Source organism: Dama dama, chromosome 19 (assembly GCF_033118175.1).
Source record: "Dama dama isolate Ldn47 chromosome 19, ASM3311817v1, whole genome shotgun sequence".
NCBI lineage: Eukaryota > Metazoa > Chordata > Mammalia > Artiodactyla > Cervidae > Dama > Dama dama.
In genome coordinates, this window is record NC_083699.1 from 51,813,086 (window position 1) to 51,838,856 (window position 25,771).

General features: G+C 38.1%; 3 protein-coding genes across 4 annotated transcripts in view; 2 read left to right on the forward strand and 1 right to left on the reverse strand.

The window, feature by feature from the left end:
• KPNA1 (karyopherin subunit alpha 1) overlaps positions 1–11,077 on the forward strand; it is a 66,843-nt gene extending 55,766 nt beyond the window's left edge. For both annotated transcript variants that reach the window (XM_061167019.1, XM_061167018.1), the window contains 4 exons: positions 260–385; positions 1,883–2,010; positions 7,194–7,372; positions 8,759–11,077. In XM_061167019.1, the coding sequence (XP_061023002.1) occupies positions 260–385; positions 1,883–2,010; positions 7,194–7,372; positions 8,759–8,946 (621 nt within the window). In that variant the 3' untranslated portion in view covers positions 8,947–11,077. The remainder of the gene's footprint in view (positions 1–259; positions 386–1,882; positions 2,011–7,193; positions 7,373–8,758) is intronic.
• Positions 11,078–12,243: 1,166 nt separating this feature from the next.
• Positions 12,244–24,008, forward strand: WDR5B (WD repeat domain 5B). The gene is made up of 2 exons (XM_061167020.1): positions 12,244–21,118; positions 23,579–24,008. Exon 1 carries the CDS (start codon positions 20,082–20,084, stop codon positions 21,072–21,074), a length of 993 nt encoding a protein of 330 aa, XP_061023003.1. The 5' UTR covers positions 12,244–20,081; the 3' UTR covers positions 21,075–21,118; positions 23,579–24,008.
• The window catches only part of FAM162A (family with sequence similarity 162 member A), a 40,800-nt gene continuing 39,013 nt past the window's right edge, over positions 23,985–25,771 (reverse strand). Inside the window, exon 5 of the mRNA XM_061167021.1 lies at positions 23,985–24,210. Within this exon, the coding sequence (XP_061023004.1) occupies positions 24,118–24,210 (93 nt within the window). The 3' untranslated portion in view covers positions 23,985–24,117. The remainder of the gene's footprint in view (positions 24,211–25,771) is intronic.

Below are 25,771 nucleotides of genomic sequence, written 5' to 3' on the forward strand. Positions count from 1 at the left end.
TAAAGTGAATAAGGCACATTATGCTATCTATTAATTATGTTTAGCAGTTGTGAGTATATATAATGAAATTGCTTTGATAATCTTAGAAATGAATTCTTTTTAGCAGTGAATACTTTTTCACATGTGTAAAATTAAGTCTAAAATTTCAAGGAGAGATTTTTTTTTTTGCCTGTATTTTCCTAAGATAAAGTATGTGAGTTAGAGATTTACTTCTGTTTGGATCAATACAGTAAGTAACCTTTTCAAACTTTTCCTTCAGGTAATTTTGAATTGCTCAGCTCTGCAGAGTTTGTTGCATTTGCTGAGTAGCCCAAAGGAGTCTATCAAAAAGGAGGCATGTTGGACAATATCTAATATCACAGCTGGAAATAGGGCACAGATCCAGGTAATCTCATACCACCCATCTTTATTCTATATTTTTATTATTTAAGGGTTTTTTCAGTCAGCATTTAAAGTGTATATGTGTGTGTGTGTGTGTGTGTATACTTTTTTTTTCTTTCCATTATTGCCTTGGAGACCACTGATTTCCAATGCCATCTTATTTAGTCTACTACTTTTTTTATTGCATTATAGAGGTTAAGTCTTTTTAGACTTATATTTATTTATTTTTTAATGGACTTGTGTTAGATTGCTTCAGTTTTTCACGAATCTTTGGGGACCTAGTTTTCTCTAAATGGTTATCTGCCCTTGATTTTTGTTCTTGTTTTAGTGGGAGAGTGACCCAACTGAGAGACCAAGTAGTGGGCCAGATGTTTCAGGATAGACCATGAGAAAGGGTGAAACAACAAAGTAGAACAGATATACTGTAGACTTTGAGCTGAGTAGAACTGTAGAGGTCATCTAATCCAACATTCTTGATTAAAGATGAAACTGAGGCTCAGAGAAATAAAATGATTTGCTCACAGATACCTTCAGTAAATGACAGAACCAAGATGAAGCATCTTTCCACGAAACTTTACTGATTTCCTTCAGTGGTATAATAGAAAGAGTTCTTGACCAGGAAAACATTGTTAGTCACCCCCCAGAAGGCTGTCAGGGACTGGGATTTATAGCTATGGCAATTTATAGCATGTTTTCAGCTGTAGTTTATTGTCTGCTACCATCAATTGTGTAGTTTTTTGATACAGGAAATGATAACCCATTTTAGGTTCTTGAACTGAGGAGAAACATGAAGAAAGCAATTTGAGGAAGACTACTTAAGTATATGAGAGGGACTGAATAAAAGTACTCTGTCTAACTAAAGGCTATTCTGGTAATCTGGGTGGGAGGTTGTGGCTTGGAGTGAAATTGTGGCAGTGCTAAAGGAAAAGATGGACTTAGGATGTTCTGAATTGAGAATGTAAGGGAGACTTGGTGACTGATTGAATTTAGAATGAATAAATAAATACAAAACAGCCTTTGTGAACTAGAGAGGTTTGAAAAAAGACCTGATAGAGCAGATGATATGTTTAAGGTGGATAGCAGATATAAACTAAGCTCTCAGCCACCTTGGACTGGAATTCCAGTGAGAAATGGGGACTGGAGCTGTAGAACACACATGTGAGAGTGGATGCTATGAAAGAAAGGAGAATGGCTGAGGAACAGAGAATTAAACCTTTAAAATTTGTTACTGTGAATGGAATAAGAGAGAACAATAAAAGAAAAGAACCCATGTAGAATAGAAAACTAGGCGATTACAAGGTCACAAACTCTAGGAAGGATGTTAGTGTTACTAAGTGTAGCCAAAAAGTTTGGGATAATGAGTAGTTAATTCTTTCTGGTGGATCTTTAACAGGGGAGGGGCAACGTTAGTAAAGCTAGCTGAAAAGTTATAAGTAGCATCATGAACATTTTTACAACTCCTGTAATTTTGTTTTCTTTAATTTTTTTTCTTTAATTTCAGACTGTGATAGATGCCAACATTTTCCCAGCCCTTATTAGTATATTACAAACTGCTGAGTTTCGGACAAGGAAAGAAGCTGCTTGGGCCATCACAAATGCAACTTCTGGAGGATCAGCTGAACAGATCAAGTAAGTACTAGCCAAGTAGTGCCTTGTAAAGAAAATCATTCTGTCTCCCAGTTAAGAATGCTCAACTCTGGCCTCTTGGAAGATTATTATTTTCATAATTAGACTCGCATATATTTGATTTCTTAATATTTCGCCCATTCTTTATTGTTAAAGATAATTCTGGGACGTGAGAAGGAAGGCATAGTTGAGGTTTGAGGCCATTGAAATACTTATAGGGGTGACTTGAGCCTCCTCTGAAAGCTGTCTGATCAAAAACATTGTGGGTAGTCCAGTAGGTTACTTGTAGAATTCTTAAGAGTCTAACTTTAATAGCTAACTTGCTATTTCTTGTTTAGATGTCTTAATAATAGAAATGCACAGCCTTGAAAGAGAAGTATGAAAGTGCCAAATTCAGTAGGGGCAAGTCTCCTAAAGTACTATTATTTAGTAAAGGGAGAGATTTGTATTAGATTGAGACTTAAATGGCCCCTAGAGCAGCAATTTACGACCTTAATGGCTAGAGAATGCATAAATACGGATAGGGATCAATTCCTCAAAAGAATATCATATAATCAAATGCTTGATTATAGATATATCCTGCCTTAACATACTTTGGGGAATTCAAATGAGAAGATGGTCACCAATGAGTGTTAAACCATTCACCTTTTCTACACATGTAACATGGGGGAAACATAGATACTTCTGATATTGTTTCTTTGTGGATTAAATGTAGGTGCTCAGCCAATGCTGACTTTTAGTGCTGTGTTCGGAATTTCAACATGAGAAGGTAAAGTAGTCCTAAGATTTCAGAAATTGATCAATTACAGAAAATCAGAGGTATATACCTGAAATAATACAATTTAAATAGATTAACACATGCAGTAGCTATTTCAGTAGAGTTCATCATGGATAGGTTAGTCAAGGAGGACTTCAAGTGGTCTTCAGAACCTATTTGTATGAGATTGAGTCTTTTTTAATCTTCAAAATTCTGGTTTGGAGTACTATGATTTTTAAATATGTCACCACCAGATGGCAGTAATATGAAGTAATATAGAAGTTATTAGAACAGTTGATGGGGCTTCCCAGGTGGCGCTCGTGATAAAGAACCTGGCTGCCAGTGCAGGAGATGTAAGAGACGCGGGTTCAATGCTGGGTTGGGAAGAGCCCCTGGAGGAGGGCACGGCAACCCACTCTAGTGTTCTTGCCTGGAGAATTCCATGGACAGAGGAGCCTGGTAGACTGCAGTCATGGGGTTGCTCAGAGTTGGACATGACTGAAGCAGCTTAACACGCATGCACACAGAACAGTTGATAGTCAAGTTTTATGTTCAGATTCAGATTTGTAATTATTGTCACTATATTTTATACCAGTATGTTTTCTTAATTGACATAATGAAACTGTACATGTGTATATTTTAAAGACATTTAAAAAATACTATGGTATCCATCAGGAACTATTCAGGGTATTTTGCTCTGTTAGGAATGGAATGGCTCCTATCCCTTTTTAAAGTTCAGCATAGCCATTAGTAATAATGAAGTTAATTCTCAATCTCCTAGCCATTTTTTCCTTAATTAAAGAGTTATATTGAAAGATTATTATGAAAATATTACAGTCTAAATTATAGAAAATAAAATGACTTTATTACTGACAAAAGACATCTATGTGGCTTTTGCTTATTCTTGTTGAGAAGACGAGATTTAGATGCAAGAACCAGTTATGAATAACTTGGGAAATACTCAGAATTTTAGGTTAAATATAATCAAATGCTAATACATACTACAGTTCTTAAAACTGAAGGATAAATAATGTTGCCTGGAATTAAAGTTTCATAAAAGAGATGAAACTTGCCATTTGAGTAGAGATTTGGCAGTTTTAGAGGAGAGAATATCATGAAGAAATGTGCACAGTAAATGTTATTGGAATAGGCAAATCAATCTCTCTATAGGCTATTATTTTGCAGGGATGAGGAATTAAATAATTGATAGACTTTGAAAACTGGGATGAAGGTTTTAATCTTGGATATTAGGAAGACTTTGGAGTGTCTTTAATATTAAGAGTGATATGAAGAAGACAGTATTGTGAGGAGAGGAAAGAGAGCAGTTAAGATGCCATTGTAGTATTAATAGTTTAGTACGCAGTGATGGTGAAAATTACAGTAATAGCTGTAAGGACTTGGACTTCCTTTGCAATCCAGTGGTTAAGACGTCATGGGGTCACAAGAGTCGGACACAACTTAGCGACTAAACCACTGGAGAAAGACTACCCTCAATTTGGCAGCAAGTGACAACTGTCCTTAAGATTCTTTTTTTTTCCCCTGATAGAAAAAGAAAACACTTGGAAGATGAAAATAATAAATTTTCTATTTAAATGTTAAAGAAAAAAAAAAAAGACTTCACTGCTTCCACTGCAGGGCATATAGGTTTGATCCCTAGTGGAAACTAAAGATCCCACATGCTGTGTGAGCAAAATATATATATAATAGCTGTAGCAGTGAGGTACGGGTCTAAATATTGGAAAGAGATCTATAGGATTTGGTAACAGATTGAAAAGGAAAGAAAAGAGCTAAAGACTGAAGGAAAAAGTGACGCTGTTGATAAAAATTAGGACACAGAAGAAGCAAAATCCTGTCTTAAGAGAGATGGTTTAAGACACGGTGAGTTTGTTGCTCATCAGAAATTTTCTTAATGAAAGCCTTTCCTGACACAAAGCCACGTAGCATCAGTGATTGCTTTATCACTGATTGCTTTATCCAAGTGTTTGAAATACACCATTCATTGGAGCCAGTTCTAGACTTGAACCATGCTTTTCTCAAAGTGGTATGATTTTCCATCTCCTACCAGCCCAACTCTCCTGGTCCTCTGTTTTGATGAAGGTTACTTTGTTTGGAGAAACTTTTATCAATAGTGAAACACCACTGTGGTGGTCTTTAAGTCTCCAGAGATGAATGATTGCAGCAGAAAATAGCACCTTAAATTCCTCTGATCTTGTAAGGAGGTATAACTTAAATGGCTAGAATTTGGAACCCAGAGCTCATTTACCATGTTTGTGCAGATAAAATCTACTCACATCTTCAAAACTCTGAATTTACTTATTAGCACATTTTTTGGTATTTTTAAAATAGTTTTAGTCAATATTTATTCATTTAATTATATATATATATAAGTTCTAGAAGCTTTTTATAACTTAAAATTTGTTTTTAATCCTGAATCAAGTTTTCAGTACACTGGTTTTCATAATAAAAGATTTTACAACCAAACAGTATTACAAAAGTAATGAGGTTTTAAAAGAAAATACAAGGATTAGAGGTCACTGAACCAAGATTTCTAGTGGGGAGAGGAGATCACATCAGACATAGACCAGGATCAAGCTTGAGGACAATTTCGAGATTCTGAACAAGTCTCTGAAATATCCAATTGATGTTGCCTGTATAGGCCAGTGGAGTTTTAAGTGCAGACCATGTAAGCATCTGTTTAATTAACTACTTTTAAAATTTTGGTGGCATTTAATGACAGACTTAGTGTGGTTGCCAGATTTCTCTACTTGAGGAAACTGAGACACAGATCAGATAACTTGTCCAAAGTCATCCTGCTTATATGTAGCACAGCGGGTTATCTCTGGATACTTTTTATTTTTCTTTATGTTTTTCTATGATTTTCAAATTTGCAGCAACTAATATAATCTAAGGAGGCTTTTTTTTTTTTTTAAAGAGAAACTGACAATTATATAGATATGTTGAAGGAATGGTTAACAGGTTTTAGTGACTAAAAACTGTGCTGTAAAGGAAGGGGAAATGGTCAGAAATGGCTTTAGGCCTATGTAGTCTGTATTTGAGTGACCTAGCCTGTCGAAGGACATATCATCTAAATTATCAGTAAATATTTAAATAAAATTATGCACGATACTATTGAATTCATTCCATAGTAAATAATAAAGCTAAATATGATATAAAACTTTAAAAAATTAAGGCTTTTAAAAGAAGAGAAAAATTGAGATGATAATAAAAGTTCCTGTATACTTAGTAAATTTCTTCTAGTAAAATCTTACTTTAGTATGGTTATATTTGTTACAGTAGAACCAGTACTGATACATTATTAGCTTAAATTCATATTTTATATTGAGGATTATTATTTGTGTTGTACAGTTACAGATTTTGATGAATGTTTCCACCATTGTTGTATCATTCACTGCTCTAAAAGTCCCCTCTTCTTCACCTGTTCATCACTACACCCTTACCCTCTCCCTCAAATCCCTGGCAATCACTATTCTTTTCTGTTGCCTTTATAAAAGTTTTATACTTTCCAGAATGTTATGTATTTGGAATCATACAGTATGGAGTCTTTCCAGACTAGTTTCTTTCATTTAGCATTATGCATTTAAGGTCCCTTCACATCTTTTCATAGCTTGATAGCTCATTTTATTTTTATCACTGAATCCCTGGTGGCTCAGTGGTAAAGAATCCACCTGCCAATGCAGGAGACATGGGTTTGATCCCTAGGTGGGGAAGATCCCCTGGAGAAGGAAGTGGCAACCAACTCCAGTATTCTTGCCTGGGAAATCCCATGGACAGAGGAGCCTGGTGGGCTATAGTCCTTGGAGTTGCAAAAGAGTCGGACACAACTTTGTGATTATACAAGAACAGTATTCCATTGTCTGGATGCACTATAGTTTATTCATTCACCTGAGTTACGAATAAAACTCCTGTAGATATACTTGTACAGGTTTTTGTGTGGACATAAATTTTCATCACAATTGGGTAAATGTCTGGGGAGTGTGATTGCTGGATCATATGAAAAGCTTTCTTAAAAAAAAAAAAAACTGCCAAGGTGTTTTTCACTGTGGTTATCTTATTTTCTATTCCTACCAGCAAAAAATGAGATGTCGTCTCAAGCAAAATAAAAAGGATGTTGTTTCTCCACATCCTTGTCAGCATGTGGTGGTGTCAGTGTTTTGGATTTTATCCATTTTAACAGGTGTGGGGTCATCGGTTTTGATTTGTAGCCTCCCAGTGACACATGCTGGGTGTCTTTTCGTGTTTATTTGCTATCAGTGTCTCTTGGACTTTTTTGGACAAGGTGTAGGTTGTATGGTTGAACAAGTGTCTACTTTTATTTCTTCAATGAATTTGAGGATTTCCCTTCCACCAATTTCACTGAAGTTTTATGAAATTAAAAGCTTTATGTGACTAAATTGTTCTATCAATTTAGGTACCTCGTAGAACTGGGCTGTATCAAGCCACTCTGTGATCTCCTCACAGTCATGGACTCTAAGATTGTACAGGTTGCCCTAAATGGCTTGGAAAATATCCTGAGGCTTGGAGAACAAGAAGCCAAAAGGAATGGCAGTGGCATTAATCCTTACTGTGCTTTGATTGAAGAAGCTTATGGTAAGCGAGATTAATTGATGTCCTGAAATTATTTTTTTCGTTTTTCTCCGTGCTTTTTGGCCTGTTCACACCTGTCATTAGCAAACTCATACAAAAAATTTCTCCTATAAATATTTGGCATGCAGGATTGGAAAACAGATGCATTGTAGATGTGAAGAGAAGCAAATATCCTAAGTTTAGCCCTTTTTACATTGGACTGTTAGGATCTTTTATTCCCTGATGCTGCCCACCATTATGATACTTCTGTATTCTTACTAGTACATCTGAACCTCAAGAGCACCCGTATCTACTATAGACAACATCCCATTCCACTCCTTTTCTAAGATTGCATTTCCCAGTTCCTGTGCTCCTAACTGTAAAGATTTCTAGAGTTTCATTAGAAACAGTAGAGTCACTATCTGCCTTTTGGTTTCCTCATTCTTCCAATCTCAGTTCTAACTGTACTTTTAATCATTGGTTTACCATTGTACTTTATAACTTTTATGTTCCCTAAGTGATTTTCATGTATAGCCACTATTGAAAACCACTACTCTAAGGTCTGTTTATTCCTAAGATTGGAATTAGGGGGTCATAGGGCACAGTCATCTTCAGATTTATCAGATAATGCAGAATTGTTTTCCAAAATGACTTTAACAGTTTATCACTTTTTAAAAGGCTTGATTATAAAAACTATATTCTTGCTTAGTGTAAGAAATTTTGAAATGTATAAAAAGACAAATGTTCCTTTACCTAGATATTTTGCTATAGAAGATAAATCTTGTTAATTTTTGGATGTGTGTGTATATATATGTGGTTTTTAATATGTATATGTACTTTTTTTTTTTCTGAGCACTGTTAATATTTATTTCCAGTATTGCTGTAGCCATTAGATTGCTTATAAGCTGTAGGTAAAAGAAAGCCTAGCTCAGATGTATTAAACTTAGTAAAGGGAGTATATGTTGGCTAGTTTTTCTGGTTGGACTTCTTCCTTAAAGCAGTATAAATTGATTCTGGCTGATTGATTTATGGGTGTTACACCTTTGTTGAAATAATATTGGTTAGCTCAGAGCCTGGGTAGATAGAACTAGAGCTCAGAGTAAACTTAGGCCACAGACACAGTCCAATAGGAAGACTTCTGCTACTGGCCTTAGGCATAGGATGATACGACTGTTACAGAAATTGCTGCTTCTGGGAACTCACTGTTGCTTGTACACATGTTTAAGATGTCAGTTTGCAATACTTCTATTCAGTTGTAACTGGAGGAATATTTTCTGTGTTGTTGCAAAATGCTTATGAGAAGTAAGTAAAGAATCTTCCTTTACATCAGAAAAACAAACATGGCAAAATACAGTTCTATTAAAATTTCTAACAGGTGTATAACAGATTTTTTAAAATTCTTCATTTTAGGCCTGGATAAAATTGAATTCTTACAGAGTCATGAAAACCAAGAGATCTACCAGAAGGCCTTTGATCTTATTGAGCATTACTTTGGGACCGAGGATGAGGACAGCAGCATCGCACCCCAGGTTGACCTCAGCCAGCAGCAGTACATCTTCCAGCAGTGTGAGGCACCTATGGAAGGTTTCCAGCTTTGAAGCAATCTCTGCTTTCATGTCCCTGTGTCAGACCAGGCTACCCAGTCAAGTCCTCTTGTGGAGCCCACAGTCCTCATGGAGCTAACTTCTCAAATGTTTTCCATAATACTGTTTGCGCTCATTTGCTTGCCTTGCGCACCTGCTCTCTTACACACATCTGGAAAACCTTTGGCTCTCTGTGGTGGAATACCCTTCTAATAAAAGGGTAATAACCAGAACGGCCCACTCTGTTATGGAAAACCCTAGGCTTTCGAGATCCGCACTTACATATTATAGAGTCATGGGAATATACACATGTTAATGTGGCTCCCTTTTTTTTTGTGGGGGAAAAAGAGGACTCCTCATTCCCTTTAATGTGGGAAAAAATACTGACATTAAAAGATGAGACTAAATCTTTACTTTGAATTTCACACAACTACTTGCAACAAGGGAGATGTTTAGACCTGTTGTGTACTTCAGAGTACTTTTCATGAGTTCTTCCACAGTGAACCCTTGGATTAACTGGTGGCTTTTTCTAGCCAAATTTGCATTAATCCTTACTGAGATTGGATGGTTTTCTTTCCTCTATTGACGCTATTCTCCACAGATAGTAAACCATCCGCTCCCTCACCTTCAGCCTTCAGTGAATGTGCTTCTAGTTGTCAGGAATGCTGAAGAATTAACACTTTGACTCTTAAATGTGATAACTGGTTTGAAGATTCCCTTAGAGCAGAAAGGAGAGGGGCACATATTAATTTGTATGGCTATTGCTTCTCTTTGGTCTTAACGTGTCTTAGGATTTGGAAGTGATACAGTTCTAATACTGGTATGAAGATTTAGAATCCTTAGTGATCAAAACCGTATCCTGTAATTCAATAAAAAAGTTAAAAACAGAAAAGGAAAAAAAAACCTCTGATTTTCCCAAACTTAACCAGTGTGACTAGGGCTGTTTCTGCATTAAAACAAATGTTTCAGGCTTTGTGGTCCTGATCAAGGTCCTCATTAAATTGGAGTTCACCTTAGGTGCTGTTCCCTTCTGTGACTGGCAAATAATATATGCTTCTAAAGGTTACTTAGGGATTATTTTTTTTCCTTAGTTAGCTGCAGCTGGATTCTAGTGTATTCATGCTGCGCATAAGTAGCATCCTTATTTTCAGTGACCATCTTCTGGACAGACCTGTTTAACCCAAATAAGGGCAGTGATCTTTTTCTTATAACCTCATTGTTCCCTAATCATTTCATCTCCTACTAGTACTGCCCAGTCAAGTCCCTTCCATAAAATAAAAAGTTTCTACCTTCTGGCTCATTTAATGACTACAACCTCTACCTACAAATGGCGCTTCCAGTACTGTCTTCAGTGATCCACATTTGTGCTCGGACTGGAATGAGAAAAATAAGCTTAATTGCCAAGAGAACTGCAACTGAGTTCAATACGACTTCTTGGTGCTAGTAGGCCATCTTGACTCAATGTTGGGACACATTATCAGAGAAGATTTTTTGTTGATGTGCTGTTCAAAATGAATTCTGAAGGAAAAGTTGCTCACTTCTTTTTCAGAGAATATCCTTTTAAACCTCTTTAATCTTGTCCTCTTCTAGAATTCATTATAACCCCAAAAGTGTAACTATTTGAAAGTTCCCCTGACAAGCTGTTATATCTCTGGTAAATCCTGCTGAACATTAGGGATATTCAGAGCTTTCATACCTCATCATGTTGTTTAAATCACCAACTGATGTGATCTGATTTAAACTTTAATAAGAAATCCACTTCATTCAAAATAGAAAGATACAAAGACAAAGAACATTTATCAGCCAAGTGTGTGACGCATTCTTCGCATCTAGTCTGTAGTTGTGTCTGTGCTCTGGAATGGATACCGTCTGCTGATGTCTGTTATTGATGGAGCAGCCACTGCAAAACTAGTCAACTCCGTCTATAACTGTTACTTTTTCTAGTGCTGCTTTGTGCTGAAAGAACATTTTAGTTTATTGCACTTGACCTGTGAAAGACTTTGATTCTTTGTAATTTTAGGGACAAATTAGGTGGTTAATTTAAAGAAAAACTTTCAATGTTGCCTTTACATCATATTAAAATATAACTTCTTTCAGAAGGGTATAAAGCACCGAGTCATAGTAAAACTCTTGTTTTTAGCTTTGACATTTTTTGTGGCTGAGTTTTTTTAAATTGTAAATTACTGATAACATCATTTCTCTAGGATGTTTTAAATCATGTCCCTTCTATTGGATAATTTAAAAAATTTCAGCTTGTTTTGATAAATCAATTTGAATGGGAAAAATATAAAACGAAGTTTCCCCAAATTAGCGAGCAAAGCATACACTGGGAATTTTTGTTAGCAATTGCAGGTGTCTCAATGAATGAAGTAAAACAAAATCCATTTAACTAATGTGGTCTATTGTCTGTCTTAAACAAGAGGAATTTATCTTGCTCCTGTCCTAGAATTTCATGAGCCATGAGATAGCTAATTTTTTCTTGCAGTAAGTTTTTTAAATATAAAAGTTGGAATTGATTAAAAGTTAAATCCCATCATAACTGTTGGAACTGATAAAGCAGCGTTTTTAGTAACAGAAGGACATTTTAGAAGATAGCTGTTAAAAGTCCTATTTTTAGTTCTCTACCTGGCAGATTGTGTTAATTTACTTTCACTGAGATGTTATTCATTACAAAAGCATGCTAATTTCAACACAGGAAAACTCTTCTGCAGTTTTATATACTGCTCTGGGGGAAAGTGGCTTGATTTTCCTTTCTCCTTTTTTATTTCCTCCTCTAAACTTTCAGTGTATTCTTTGAAATAAGAACTTCAGTTGGGGGGTGTGGGGAAGCATTGATAACATTTGGGATGTAAAGACACTTTGTATCTGAAGGATCAGCAGGTAGATATGTGTTAGACTGAAAGACACCTAGAAAGGTAAAGATGATAGGTATGAAGAATGTGAGATTTAGGAGACACAGTTCTCCATGGAACACTTTATGTTGTCACTAAGTAATTAGAACCCTTTTACACTTCGTCAACTGTACTGTTTTTGAAAATTCTGTTGCCCTAGGATTGTACCTTCTGTCTGCCAGATAAAGCTGAATGGACTCTTGGGTTGTTTTTCATCGTTATTGTCACAGATATAAACTTTTGACAGTTACCCCATAATAAATCTGAATTATCCCAGATTGTTGCTGATTTTGCATAAGAAAAAATATGTTGTATATTTTATTAAGCAGACTTTGTCAGCTGTCTGTTGTACATGGCCACCCACGGGCAACTAAGAATTTACTTCTCCAGTGCTAAATAAATATTTCAGTTATTTAACCCACCCCCCCACCCCCCAATTTGAGGTTGCATTATGAAAGTTTTCCTCAGCTTAAAGAATTTTTCATTTTGTGAACATTTTAATATCAAGAGGCAAGTCATTATAGCTGTTTAAGGGCTTGGGACTTTCTGCATATATTGGAAACTGTGATGTCTAAGGATGATTTTCAGTAAAGAGGGGATCCACTTTTAGGAAGAAGTATTATTTGCTTTTCATGTTTACTATGTTCTACCTCCTACATTCCAAAATTTGCTCAGACAGGTGTACCTATTGTGGAAGTCTCATCTGAGTTTTTTGCCATCTGAAGCTGTTAGCTTCTGTTAGAACCATTTTTTCCTTCTGTTATGAGGTAAGCAGAGTAAATATATATATCTACCCAGTTGAGAAATATTTGTGGCTACCTTTTTCTGTCATCAGAAGTTAAAGTTTGTGTGTGTGTGTATTTTTAAAGTAATTGAAGACCAGATGTGGCATTGCTAGTCCAGTAAGTCTGTTCTAATTTGGATAATATTCTGTAACGTGCTTTATTGTCAGGAAAAGGTAGTAACAGTGGGTACCAGAGCATCATAAAGAAGGTGTGATAAAACAAATACCACTATATGCTTATTTTTAAAATATCAGATTGCTACCGGACATAAAATTCATCTGGAAGTTTGGAGTAAGGAGAAAGGATTAAGGGTAGATGAAGTTCCATTCTGTTTTCAACTAGGAGTAGACAAAGAAATCCTAGTCTGTTTTCTTACAGGTCAGATAAAGGGAACTAGTCTTTATTTGAACCACTTTTGTCTTACAGGTGCCTGGTTAAGGACTTGCACTTTTTCTCATTTAATCCTCTTAACTGCCTCTTTGAGGTGGATAATTTGTCATTATGGTGACAAAATCAAGACTTATGAGAATTTACTTTGCCTCAAGGTCACAACCCTTAGTCACTGCCAAAGGTGGGGGAAAGCCCTGCAGTTTGTTTCTTGAAGAAAGCAGCAGTCACAAGTATTCTGTGCTAAGAATTCCCAGAACAGGACATGGCAGCCACAGCTGGGCCAAGTTACTTGTTTTGTTGGACCATTCTTTCTTATTCTTATCAGCACCTTGAAATGACTAAATCAAGTATGAACTGTTTTTAGGCTATACAATCCGGAATGTAGAGACTCAATCCAAACATCTCTCCTCTTTGGTGGTGCTAAAATTCTCTATGACTTGACAAGTTAAAAATAACATGATTCATTGAGTTTAGTAGCATAATGGGTAAACTCAGAAACATGTTTCCAGTCAACAAATTCAAATGTAGAAAGTACTGTCACAGAGGGAAAAGGCTTTGGAATGAAGAATGTTGCCATAGAAAGCAGTGCCACCCATGGATGTGAATTTAACACAGCTGACTTCCTAAAGGATTATCAACCCAAGGAGTGTCCAAAGTTTAAAAAATGACCTTTTAATGTATGTTATGTTCTGCTTACCTCGTCATTTTGACCACTCTATGTCCTTTTTCAAAGTGTTTTTACACTTTGATTTGGAATGGTTCTAATGCTTCTTTGTACTTGAATGTGGTTGGTTAGGCCATGGATGAGTGCCTTGCACACAGCAGACATTCAATAAATGTTAAATGACTGAAGGAATGTGCATCTATGTGATATTAGTAAAGGGTACTGGGCTTCCCTGATAGCTCAGTTGGTAAAAGAATCTGCCAGCAATGCAGGAGACCCTGGTTTGATCCCTGGGTTGGGAAGACCCCTGGAGAAAGGATAGGCTACCCACTCCAGTATTCTTGGGCTTCCCTTGTGGCTCAGCTGGTAAAAAAATCTGCCGGCAATGTGGGAGACCTGGGTTTGATCCCTGGGTTGGGAAGACCCCCTGGAGAAGGGAAAGGCTACCCACTCCAGTATTCTGGCATGGAGAGTTCCATGGACTGTATAGTCCATGGGGTCGCAAGGAGTCAGACAAGACTGAGTGACTTCCACTTGGTTACAAAAGAAAGCTCAAAGGAATTCCTTTATGCTGCTGTTTGAAACCAGGATGAACAACTCTTAAAGCTAGCGTCTCAGCATGTGTTTTATATGTAGTTCCCTTTCTGGAGACATAATTTGACCTTAAGTTTACAAAACCAAACACTGACCTAACACAAGTTTTGTTACATAAAGAAGAAAAACCAAAGCTCGAAAATACCTTCTCAGAAAGTTAATGGGTATATTTTAAAGGGTAACTAATATTACCAACCCCATGTTTATATATACACCAGAAATAGCCCATCAATCTCTTTTGGCATACTCTTAAGAAGAAAAAAATTTTTGGCCGATTATATCCAACGAATGTGGAAACTTGTGGTTGCCTTAGACTACTAAGTTTTTCATCTTTACACATTGCTTATATTGCTGCATGAGAATATTTTCTTTATGCATTCTTCCAATTTAAGTGGCCAGTCAGTAGAAACAGAAAGATGTATTTATTCACTGTCATTGCTTCTCTACCATTTTTGAGAGATTTCACTGACCAGGTATTTTCTGAAAACAAAACAGTCTTAAAACAGTCTTAGTTCCTGCAGACTACATGATCATCCAGTTGGGTTTACAAATTTATTAAAGCTTGCTTAGATGACTGTTGCCCTATTTCATTCACCATTTTGGAAAAAAGTATTCTAATTTTAAAATCAGTATGTGGTCATTTCTGTGATTTTGAATCGTTTTCCAAAGAATAAAATTACTCTCTAAATTCCTTTATCTATACCCACTTAACTTGAGGAAGCCAAAGGAGCCCAGAGGGTGTCAGAATGGATCACTGCCTTATTTAACACACTTGGGCCCAGCATTATTTATGGGTAAATAGAAACCCAGAAGGCCACAATAATGGAGAGGGATCTAGACAGGCTGGAGTGCAAATTAGCATACAGAGTGTAGAATCTTTCACGATTAACTTTTGATGATGAGAGCCCTCTTGGGAAGTCCACACTGAATGTTCTGGTTTGCTGAGGGCAGTCCTAGTTTTTAAATCAACACCTGTTAATTATTTTAGTGCCCTCTTTCACTTTAAAAAAGTTTAGATAAGTTATATGGCCACCCCATATTTAGCCCCTCACTCCAGTACTCTTGCCTGGAAAATCCCATGGACGGAGGAGCCTGGTGGGCTACAGTCCATGGGGTCTCAAAGAGTTGGACATGACTGAGCGACTTCACTTTCACGCATTGGAGAAGGAAACGGCATCCCACTCCAGTGTTCTTGCCTGGGGAATCCCAGGGGCGGCGGAGCCTGGTGGGCTGCCGTCTATGGGGTCGCACGGAGTCGGACACGACTGAAGCGACTTAGCAGCAGCAGCAGCAGCAGCAGCATGTTTAGCCCAAAGAGATTTTCATATATTTAAATTGTTGGTGGTCTTAAGCAACTGGGTATGTTCAGAGTTCAATTATGCTTGATTTTTGAGGTCTGGATTTGGCAATCAGACTTACTATGAAGGAAGTCGGTTAAGTCGTTCTGTAGTATAGAAATCACCCCCAGGCCATGTTAAGGTTTAGCACATATACCTACCCTCCCAATTTTTTTTAATATAAAAAAAATGACCCATTTGTGGCAGTATTTCTTTGTGTCTGTCTTTTTAATTTAAAAAAGTCCTACAATGTTGTGCTGGGTTTTGCCATACAACATTGTTTAGGCAGGGCATGGCAACCTATAGTTGTCCATCAACTGACGAATGGATAAAGAAGATGTAAATATATACAATGGAATATTACTCAGTCATTAAAAAAGAACAGAAGGTCAGTTCTAGTGAGGGGGATGAACCATGAGCCTACTATACATAGTGAAGTAAGTCAAAAAGAGAAAAACAAAGACTGTATATTAACAAATATATGTGGCAATATTTCTACTTAGACTAGCTCCAACTTCACTGGATGGCAAGAAGCATAAACCTTTCAACCACAGATGAGACTTTCAGTTCTAAAACTTTTAGGGGAAATTTAAAGAAACTTTAATGGGAGAGAAACTTACAAAATCACTTTTATCTGCTGAAGACTAAACACAGAAAAAAGAGAAATTAAAAACAGGACCGAGTAAAGAACATTTCTTGTTAGTCGCTCAGTCATGTCTGACTCTGTGACCCTAATATGGACTGTAGCCCACCAGGCCACTCTGTTCATGGGATTCTCCAGGCAAGACACTGGAGTGGGTAGCCATTCCCTTCTCCAGGGGTATCTTCCCAACCCAGGGATCGTACCCGAGTCTCCTGCATTGCAGGATGATTTTTTGCTGTCTGAGCCACCAGGGAAGAACTTTGCTTGAAGAGTCCCAAATACAAATCTCCAGTTACGGTTTCAGTCATTTTGGATTTACTTATATTAGTATTCCCTGTTCCTACACACTCCACAGTTGCTGATGCTCACCTCTTCCCAAGGAAGTAAACTATTATACTCTTTGTTCTAATTTATAATGAGTACAATATCAGGACTATATGTGAGTGTTAGAACATGACTAATGAATAAAGATTTAACTAGTTATATTCATAGCTTTTTCTTTACATGAGTTCTGGATACTATTCATACGACATTCCAGATACTGAAAAATGAATAATGGAAATTTCGCCACTGAAATTTTAAGAAAATCTGATGAAAAATTATTTCTGGATATTCCTGTCAACACATTCATAATTGTGTGCCCCCTTATACCTCATGCTTGTGACATTTCTAGTGGGCTAAATATACTCCAGTACCAACACCCATCCTAGCTCTCATACCATGTGTTCACCTTGTTTTAATTACTCAATGGACATGAATCTGAGCAAATTCCAGGAGATGGTGAAGGAAAGGGAAGCCTGGCATGCTGCAGTCCACGGAGCTGCAAAGACTCAGACATGACTTAGCAACTAAACAACAATTTCCTTTCTTTACTCTGTGTTGGAAAAATACAGATTTACTTTGAAACAAAGCCTATGCTTTATTCTGTGAAGCACTTTTAAATTTTTTAATGAATTTAGTGTTTCTAAGCTTCCCAGTAAAAAATCACACTAACCTTATCAAATAGGAGGAAAGAAGAGGCAGGAGGTGTTTAATCAGTTTAAAATAATTGTATAAAAACGGATGCTCCAAACCATTTTAAAGATGCTTTTCCTATTCTCAGCACCTCATTGTTTATACCATTAATTTGCACTAGCTAAGACAACAACTGTCTAAATTCCAAACTAGAGTAGTAGGGTGTTTAAGTAATGAGGTTTTTACTAGTTTATTATAAGTGTAATTATGCTGTTGTGCCTTATAAAAATGAGACTTTCAATTATCCCCAATAAGTATAGATAGGGGACGCTTTTGGTTCCAAATGTTTTAATTCTTGACTGACAGAAAACATCATGAGACATATTTGCCTCTTGACTTCAACCGGCTAGCAGGAAAACCTTTCAAACAGAACACAAACAGCCTCTCTTGGGCACTCTATTGAACAATTAGGATCGGCCCTCCCTTTGTGGGTTACACAGCCTCAGATTCAACCAACCACAGATGAAAAATCTTCCCCCCTAATATCCATAAAGTTCCAAAAGGCAAAACTTGCTTCATCTTGGCAACTGTTTACATAGCATTTATATTGTATTAAGTATTGTAAGTAATACAGAGATTACTTATAGGGAAGGATATAAGTAGGTTATATAAAAACATCACACCATTTTATAGAAAAGACGAGCATCCACTGGCTTTTGCTATGATGTGTGGGGGGAGGGGAAGGGGGGGCCCTTGAACCAATTAACCTGCAAATACCAAGGGACAGTTATAAAGGATTGGAGAAACTAGTCAGGCTTTCATTTTGGGTAAACCTATTCTTGAGTAAAGATTAATTTACACCTGGAAAGCGCTTCCCTGGTGGCTCAATGGTAAAGAATCCGCCTGCCAATGCAGGAGACACTGGTTTGATCCGACCCCAGTATTCTTGCCTAGAAAATCCCATGGAGCCTGAGGGCTACAGTCTACGGGGTCCGCAGGAGTCAGACACGACTTAGCGACTAAACATCTGAAAAGCACGTACCCTTCACATATTTCACAGCCATTAATCACTTCTTAAAACTAGGGAGGGCTGGCTAAAGCCTAATTACGAGTAACACTACTTTTTTTTTTAATTTTCGGACTTCCCTGGTGGCTCAGATAGTAAAGCGTCTGCCCACAATGAGGGAGACCTGGGTTCAATCCCTGGGTCGGGAAAATCCTATGGAGAAGGAAATGGCAATCCACTCCAGTATTCTTGCCTGGAAAATCCCAAGGATGGAAGAGCCTGGTAGGCTACAGTCCACGGGGTCACAGAATCGGACAGGACCAAGCGACTTCACTTTCACTTTACACATTTTTTACCCCATTCCACCTTTTCTGTTCCAAGCACCTAGCAGATCTGAACTTTCCTTGTCTTTGGAAATTTAAACCATAAGGAAGGGCTAAAACGTTTGCTCATTTCCCCTGGCACTACCATGTTAGGCTACCTAGGCGCTGGCCTTGTGGTGTTGGAGAAGACTCTTGAGAGTCCCTTGGACTGCAAGGAGATCCAACCAGTCCATCCTAAAGATCAGTCCTGGGTGTTCATTGGAAGGACTGATGCTGAAGCTTAAACTCCAATACTTTGGCCACCTCATGCGGAGTTGACTCATTGGAAAAAGACCCTGATGCTGGGAGGGGTTGAGGGCAGGAGGAGAAGGGGAAGGCAGAAGATGAGATGGCTGGATGGTATCACCGACTCGATTGAGTAAACTCCGGGAGTTGGTGATGGACAGGGAGGCCTGGCATGCTGCGATTCATGGGGTCGCAAAGATTCGGACACGAATGAGCCACTGAACTGAACCGAAAACATCCCGAAACACTTAGGGGACACACTTAAATCTGGGCATAAACTTGGCTACGTTGCCCTCGCCTACTTGCAGGCCTTCGAACCCGCTACCAGGCTCTACATAACAGCTGGAGAGGAGAACGAAAGCCACCTGTGCAGCAGGAGCTTATACGGAGTCACCAGCGCTGAGTGGGCCCAGGAAGGCTAAGAAACGCGCAGTGTGAACAGCTTACATCCAAATCCATGCCTGCAGGCATCTCAAAATTCAGTTCTTCCTCGTCACACGGTTTCCAAAAAGTAATGAATGGTCTCTGAAATGCAGCTTCTCACACTATCCAGCGAGGTCTGGAAGAAGCCCTTCCTGCAGAAGCCGGAAGGAAACCCCAGCGTCTGCTTTTGCGCAAGCGTAAACCGACTTCTCCCACAAGCCTCCTCGGCTCGAAAGCGGTGGGAGGGGCATCCTCTGCGCATGCGCCGGGCTCCCGGCTGTCATGCGCACGCGTTATTCCTTACGCAGCTGTTTGGAGCGTCGGCGGCAGGTGTGGGCGTTAAGAAATCGTGTGTATGCAGGTTTTTGCTTAGCTTCTGAAATTTTGTTTAAAGCGGCGATTATTCATGCTCAAAGTACAGTGCCTAAAGTCAGGCAGGTAGGGGTACTCAGATAATTTCAGAGCTGGGGGAGAAGCAGTGAAAAATATTTTCTGTACGTTCCCCCCCCCCCCCCCCCCCCACCGCTTGCAGCTTTGAAGCGCGTTATATAGTCACAAAACACCCAGCATTAATACCTTACTTGCCGACAGCGCACGGAACTGTTTTAATAGTATTTTTAAAGTATTTGTTTACAGAAGAAGCAGCGAGGAAAAAGTGAAGTGGTCCAAGCTGTGCTGCTGAACCAGTCGATATCGTTGTTTAAAAACGATCCAGAAATTAGTCACTAAAAGACCTTTTTTGTTTTTGAGTCCGATGTTTTTTATCTTCATTTTGCTGTATACAAAGCCAAAATACGGACTGCTTGGTTCAAGACCGGACATCTAGCCAACGTACCGACTTCGAGTTTCAGAGTCATGACTACAGAACAGTCAGGAAATGCGAAAGCAGAGCCGGCTCTTCCTTCGTCTGCCAATCAGAGCAAGCCAGTGTCTGAAAAACCAAACTACGCTCTGAAATTCACTCTGGAGGGACATACGGAAGCAGTATCATCAGTTAAGTTTAGTCCTAATGGAGAATGGCTAGCAAGTTCTTCTGCTGATAAAGTAATTATAATTTGGGGAGCCTATGATGGAAAATATGAGAAAACACTTAAAGGACACAATCTTGAAATATCAGATGTTGCCTGGTCATCAGATTCTAGTCGTCTTGTTTCTGCCTCAGATGATAAAACTCTAAAAATTTGGGATGTGAGATCTGGAAAATGTTTGAAAACACTTAAGGGGCACAGTAATTACGTTTTTTGCTGTAATTTCAATCCACCGTCCAACCTCATCATTTCAGGATCTTTTGATGAAAGCGTGAAAATATGGGAGGTGAGAACAGGCAAGTGCCTTAAGACTTTGTCAGCTCATTCTGACCCAGTTTCTGCTGTTCATTTTAATTGTAGTGGGTCCTTGATAGTATCAGGTAGCTATGATGGTGTCTGTCGAATCTGGGATGCTGCATCAGGTCAGTGTTTAAAAGCACTTGTTGATGATGATAACCCTCCTGTCTCTTTTGTAAAATTTTCTCCAAATGGTAAATATATTCTCATTGCAACTTTGGACAATACTCTTAAACTATGGGATTACAGCAGAGGCAGATGCCTGAAGACATATACTGGTCACAAGAATGAGAAATACTGTGTATTTGCCAGTTTTTCAGTTACTGGTGGAAAATGGATTGTCTCTGGTTCAGAGGATAACCTGGTATACATTTGGAACCTTCAAACTAAGGAGATTGTACAGAAATTACAAGGTCATACAGATGTGGTAATCTCAGCAGCTTGTCATCCTACAGAAAACATCATTGCTTCAGCAGCATTAGGAAATGACAAAACAGTTAAATTGTGGACGAGTACTTACTAAACCCTTTAGAAATCAAGTGGTAGAGTCAAACTGGCCAAAAAAAGGTATCTTAAAAGATGGTGTTCTCTCAATTTGGCATGTATTTTGGTTTTGTATTTTTTTTAACATTGTCTTGCATTATAAGAATTTGAGACCTGTAGCCTCTGTTTACAAAGTTAAGACAGTTGGGAATGCAAGTTTAGATTCCAGGGTTTCTGACTGTAATTTGATGTCTGTGATTAATCTCTTGTGTCTGTCCTTGAACAGATTCTCATTCTGTTCCTTTCAATGACTATTCTAGAGGATCATTGTATTTGATAAAATTTAGAAGTAAAGCTCACAAAACAGGATGACTGCTTAAATGAGGGGAGCAAGGGAGTTTGGAATAACTCCAAGGTATTTGGTTTGGGAGATCAGAAGAGAATAAGCCTGGGATGGTGGGGGACTGGAGATTTGTCAGATGCTACTCCCACAGTTTAAGTGACAGCCTACATGATGGGATGTGAAATGGTCTGTGGAATCAAGTTTGTAATTTGGGAAAAGCAAGTAATGGTTGTGTTCTGAGTCTTTTTATCAGGATAAGAAATAAAACCAAAGCAAAATTAATAAAGGCATTTTACTGTGAGAGGCATTTACCTCTAACTGCCCTGTCAGACTGCCCTCTCCTGATTCTCAGGGCAAGCTCAATGTCTGAGTAGTAAAGCCTCTTTCTTATTAAGTCTGAACTACCCACTTCTGCCCTTGCTACGAACTCAGTTCAGAAATCACCACTTTGTGGAACCATCACTGCCTGCCTGTGCTGTAATGGTTTCACAGGCCATATGTCCAGTAAATTATGAGCTCTGTAGACTCTATGTTTTATTCATCTTTGTATTCTCAGTTTTTATATATAAAAGGGCCTCAAGTAATGTTTGATTAATGACAATGAATTACACCACCATCACAACCTTCACTTGTTGCCTGATTTCAATAAATTTTGGAGTTAATTCCCCATACTATTATTTTTATTAAAACCTAAAAATACCTAGCCATAGCTTCACATTAACTCATTCAAACAGGGTTTATAGGAAATATAAATTGGAAAACATTTTCTGCCCCCTTTACCTGTAGAGACATGATAAACATGAAAAAATAATTCAGAAATTAAGCAAAAATAGTACCGACAATCACTTAATTGAAAATGGGTACTATAGAATACAAAGGAAGACAGTTTTTCCCTTGTTGCTTATAATAGTGCTCATGAAATCTGATTTGCTTGAGAAGTTGTAAGCAATATAAGATACTAGAATTACTAGTAGGGTGTGTGACAGCTCAGAAGTTAATATGTGAGGCTATTGGGAGAAGTGGGATTAGATGGGGGAAGGTCTTAAATTCTGGTCATAAAATTTATATTCAACTCCAAAAGAGGCAGTCATTATTATAAGTTACTAAGTAGGATAGCTGACACAAAATGATGATATAAATTCTTGCTGCATAGTAGGATTTTTGAGCTTTGACTTAAACATTTTACAACAATAAATCTTCAAGAACACAACACTTAAAAAATTAGATTTACCCATATTTAAAAGCTACATTTAGATAATATGCAAGTATTCCAAAATATTAATCAAGGAAGACTAATCTGCTAAAATGTATATAAAGTAATGCTTTTTGATGATAAATTTGCAAGTGATAAAAATCACAGAGCTTGGTATCTAAAAGCTAAGGTCAAAGTACCCTATACAGACAGATATAGTTATCAGATAGATTATGAAGCTGTAGAGTAGTACATTAGATTTTACTGAGTATTTTATTAAACTAAGTTCCCAAACAGCTGCATATATTATTTAATCTGATATAACCCTCTGAATGTTTATAAGGACTTGCCATCCCTTAAAACTCATGAAGCATATGAGAATAAATGAAATATTAAATAGAAACCAGCATCCATACCTAAATATGAGACAACTTGGCATCCCCGTCAAACTAAACAAGATATATATGAGGTACAGATGCTTATTTTTCAACACTAATAAAATGTATTTGATAGCTTTTCATAATTGAGAAATTCAGTGTAAAAGCAGAAGGAAAGGACCAGTTAGGAATTCTAAGCCACGGAGCAGAAGAGGCATCTGTGCTGGTCTCAACTACCTCTATGGTGCTGGGATTTCAAAATCCTCAGAAACTTGTGGCCAGAACACCATCATCACCTTGCCAGGACTTTTTCAAAGACTGCTCTCCTAAAAGCCTGTTTACCAGCATACCTGACAAAGGCAGAGTGTGGTCTGGTTGCTTCTCAGAGCTCTTGAGAAGCATCAGGGCATTCGGGAAGGTTAGCTCTTTGACGTGCACCCGGGCAGTGTACTCAGCCGTCCCTCCTTACCTCTCCCAAAATGAGGACACACAAGCCATTTGGCTTCTGGGGAGATGTCACTTTGGTAATGGGAATTAAAGTAGGATATGGGACCTGGCTATAAAGAAGAGTTAATAATAAAGTTCAAATAAGTCATCTCATTTTTCATTCTTTCATTTTCTTGAAAAAACAGGCTTCATTTAACCTAGATCAAACTGTGGTGTTGGAGAAGACTCTTGAGAGTCCCTTGGACTGCAAGGAGATCCAACCAGTCCATCCTAAAGGAAATCAGTCCTGGGTGTTCACTGGAAGGACTGATGTTGAAGCTGAAACTCCAGTATTTTGGCCACCTGATGTGAAGAGCTGACTCATTTGAAAAGACCCTGATGTTGGGAAAGATTGAAGGCAGGAGGAGAAGGGGACAACAGAGAATGAGATGGTTAGATGGCATCACCGACTCAATGGACATGAGTTTGGGCAAACTCCGGGAGTTGGTGATGGACAGGGAGGCCTGGCGTGCTGTGGTTCATGGGGTCGCAAAGAGTCGGACACGACTGAGCAACTGAACTAACTGAAAGTTGTAAAATACAGACAAGTGATTTCTTTAAGAAAATTTATTTGTGGCTCTAGAGTGGAAATAGGGAAGCTCATATACCACATTCTTTTTAGTAAGGCCTATTGCTGCAGCATTATTTCTAGATCTTCAAAATCCAACCAACACCGATATATCTGCTACTCTGTTTTGGCCTTCACAGCAGCCTCTTCTCTCAGACGAGCTTTCTTTTCTAGGTTCAGGCTTGTTAAAGTCTCATTTCTTCTGGCAGCCTAAAGTGAAACGAATGTGAACAAGTGATTATTTATGCCGGGTCGGGGAGGATGTCATTAACTAACATGGCAAGTACAGGCATGGTGGAATGGTTTGCTGCTTTTACCAGGCACAGCAGGCCTCTCCACGTGCCTTCTGCCTCCTCTAATGCTCCTAGTATGGCAGTCTATCCATTCAAGCACAAGAGAAATGCCACACCTCTGCCTTCTCTTCCTTTCTGGCCTTTCTGTTTAAATCTTCTAGCCTCTCTTCTCCCTTATAATATAGTCCCTTGTCTTTCTCTTTTCCTCTCTTTAGTATTAAATACTTTTTAGTTTCCATTTCTACCCCCTTTTTCCTCCTCTCACTTTTCTTTGTTGCTACCATTTCTCCATCCTCAATTCATTTGTATACTTTCACACCCTTCTAGTTCCTTATTCCTCTTTTACCGAAAACATTCAGCTTTGGGGATCCCATATTTCACTATCACCAAGTAGTCCCCTTGATGACTCCCAGCAGTGTCCACCTTGCCACTCCATCCTCTGAGTGAAAAGCAGAGGAGAAGATGCAACCATCCTCCTCCCTTACTTCCCTCCCTCTGACTTGTTACATCTCTGTGAAGCTTAAATAAACAGTCCAGTTTCAAATTTTCATACCAAATGAGTGAAACCAGCACCCTAGACAGTGGTGTTTTTCTTCAGCATTAAGTATGGAGGGGGCAGAGAAGCAGAAGTTAGATGATGAAGAGACAAAACACAATGGCTAATTTCTCTCTTCTAAATCACAGTAAGTTCAGAAGTTAGTCATTCCGGTAGCATTTACCAACTTTTCAGAAATGGACAATTGCGTAAAAGAAAAATAATATTTATGGTATGGGACAGGAGAGGAGCTCTTTATACAGTGCATACCCTTTCATGAGGCTGGGGGGATCCCAGGGAGTGATCTGTTTGTGGAGTATTTAAACTCAGCTAGCATCATCAAGTAGACAAAAGCAATGCAGATTTCTCAGAATTCTTAGAACCCCTATATCCTGTTTTATATGCTCTGTAGGTTCAATCTGAGAGGTAAGCATGAAAAGTCAAAGAGGGAGACAGGAAAAATACTGAAGTGGGGTAGGAACACAGTTGTCAAGAGAACTTCACCCAGGCCTCCACACTTGCCCTTCATGCTGTCATAACATCAGCATAAATGGTTGGTATTTTCTATTCCAAGACTCTAAAGAGAGTCAGAAGTTCACTTTTACTCTGGACTCACTGCACATAAGTCAGTTATCACTGGGTTTGCAGAAGAACACTTTAAATTCTTAACAATAGATATAAGACATTTCTTTCCATGTGGGAGCTGTGATATATAGAATTAAACATGGGATTTAAATAATGGCTTGGCCAGTACTGCTGCATAGAAAAATATCTGTATTTTAATCACAAAATAGTAATTGGAAAACTTGACTCTACATTTTTGTCTTGCCACTTACTAGTTATGTGACATTGGGAAAAGTAAATAAGTTTTGGTTCTTCTTTTACAAAACATGGATAAGAGAACTGACCTCTTAGGTTCTCAGAATTATTGTAACTAAGTAAG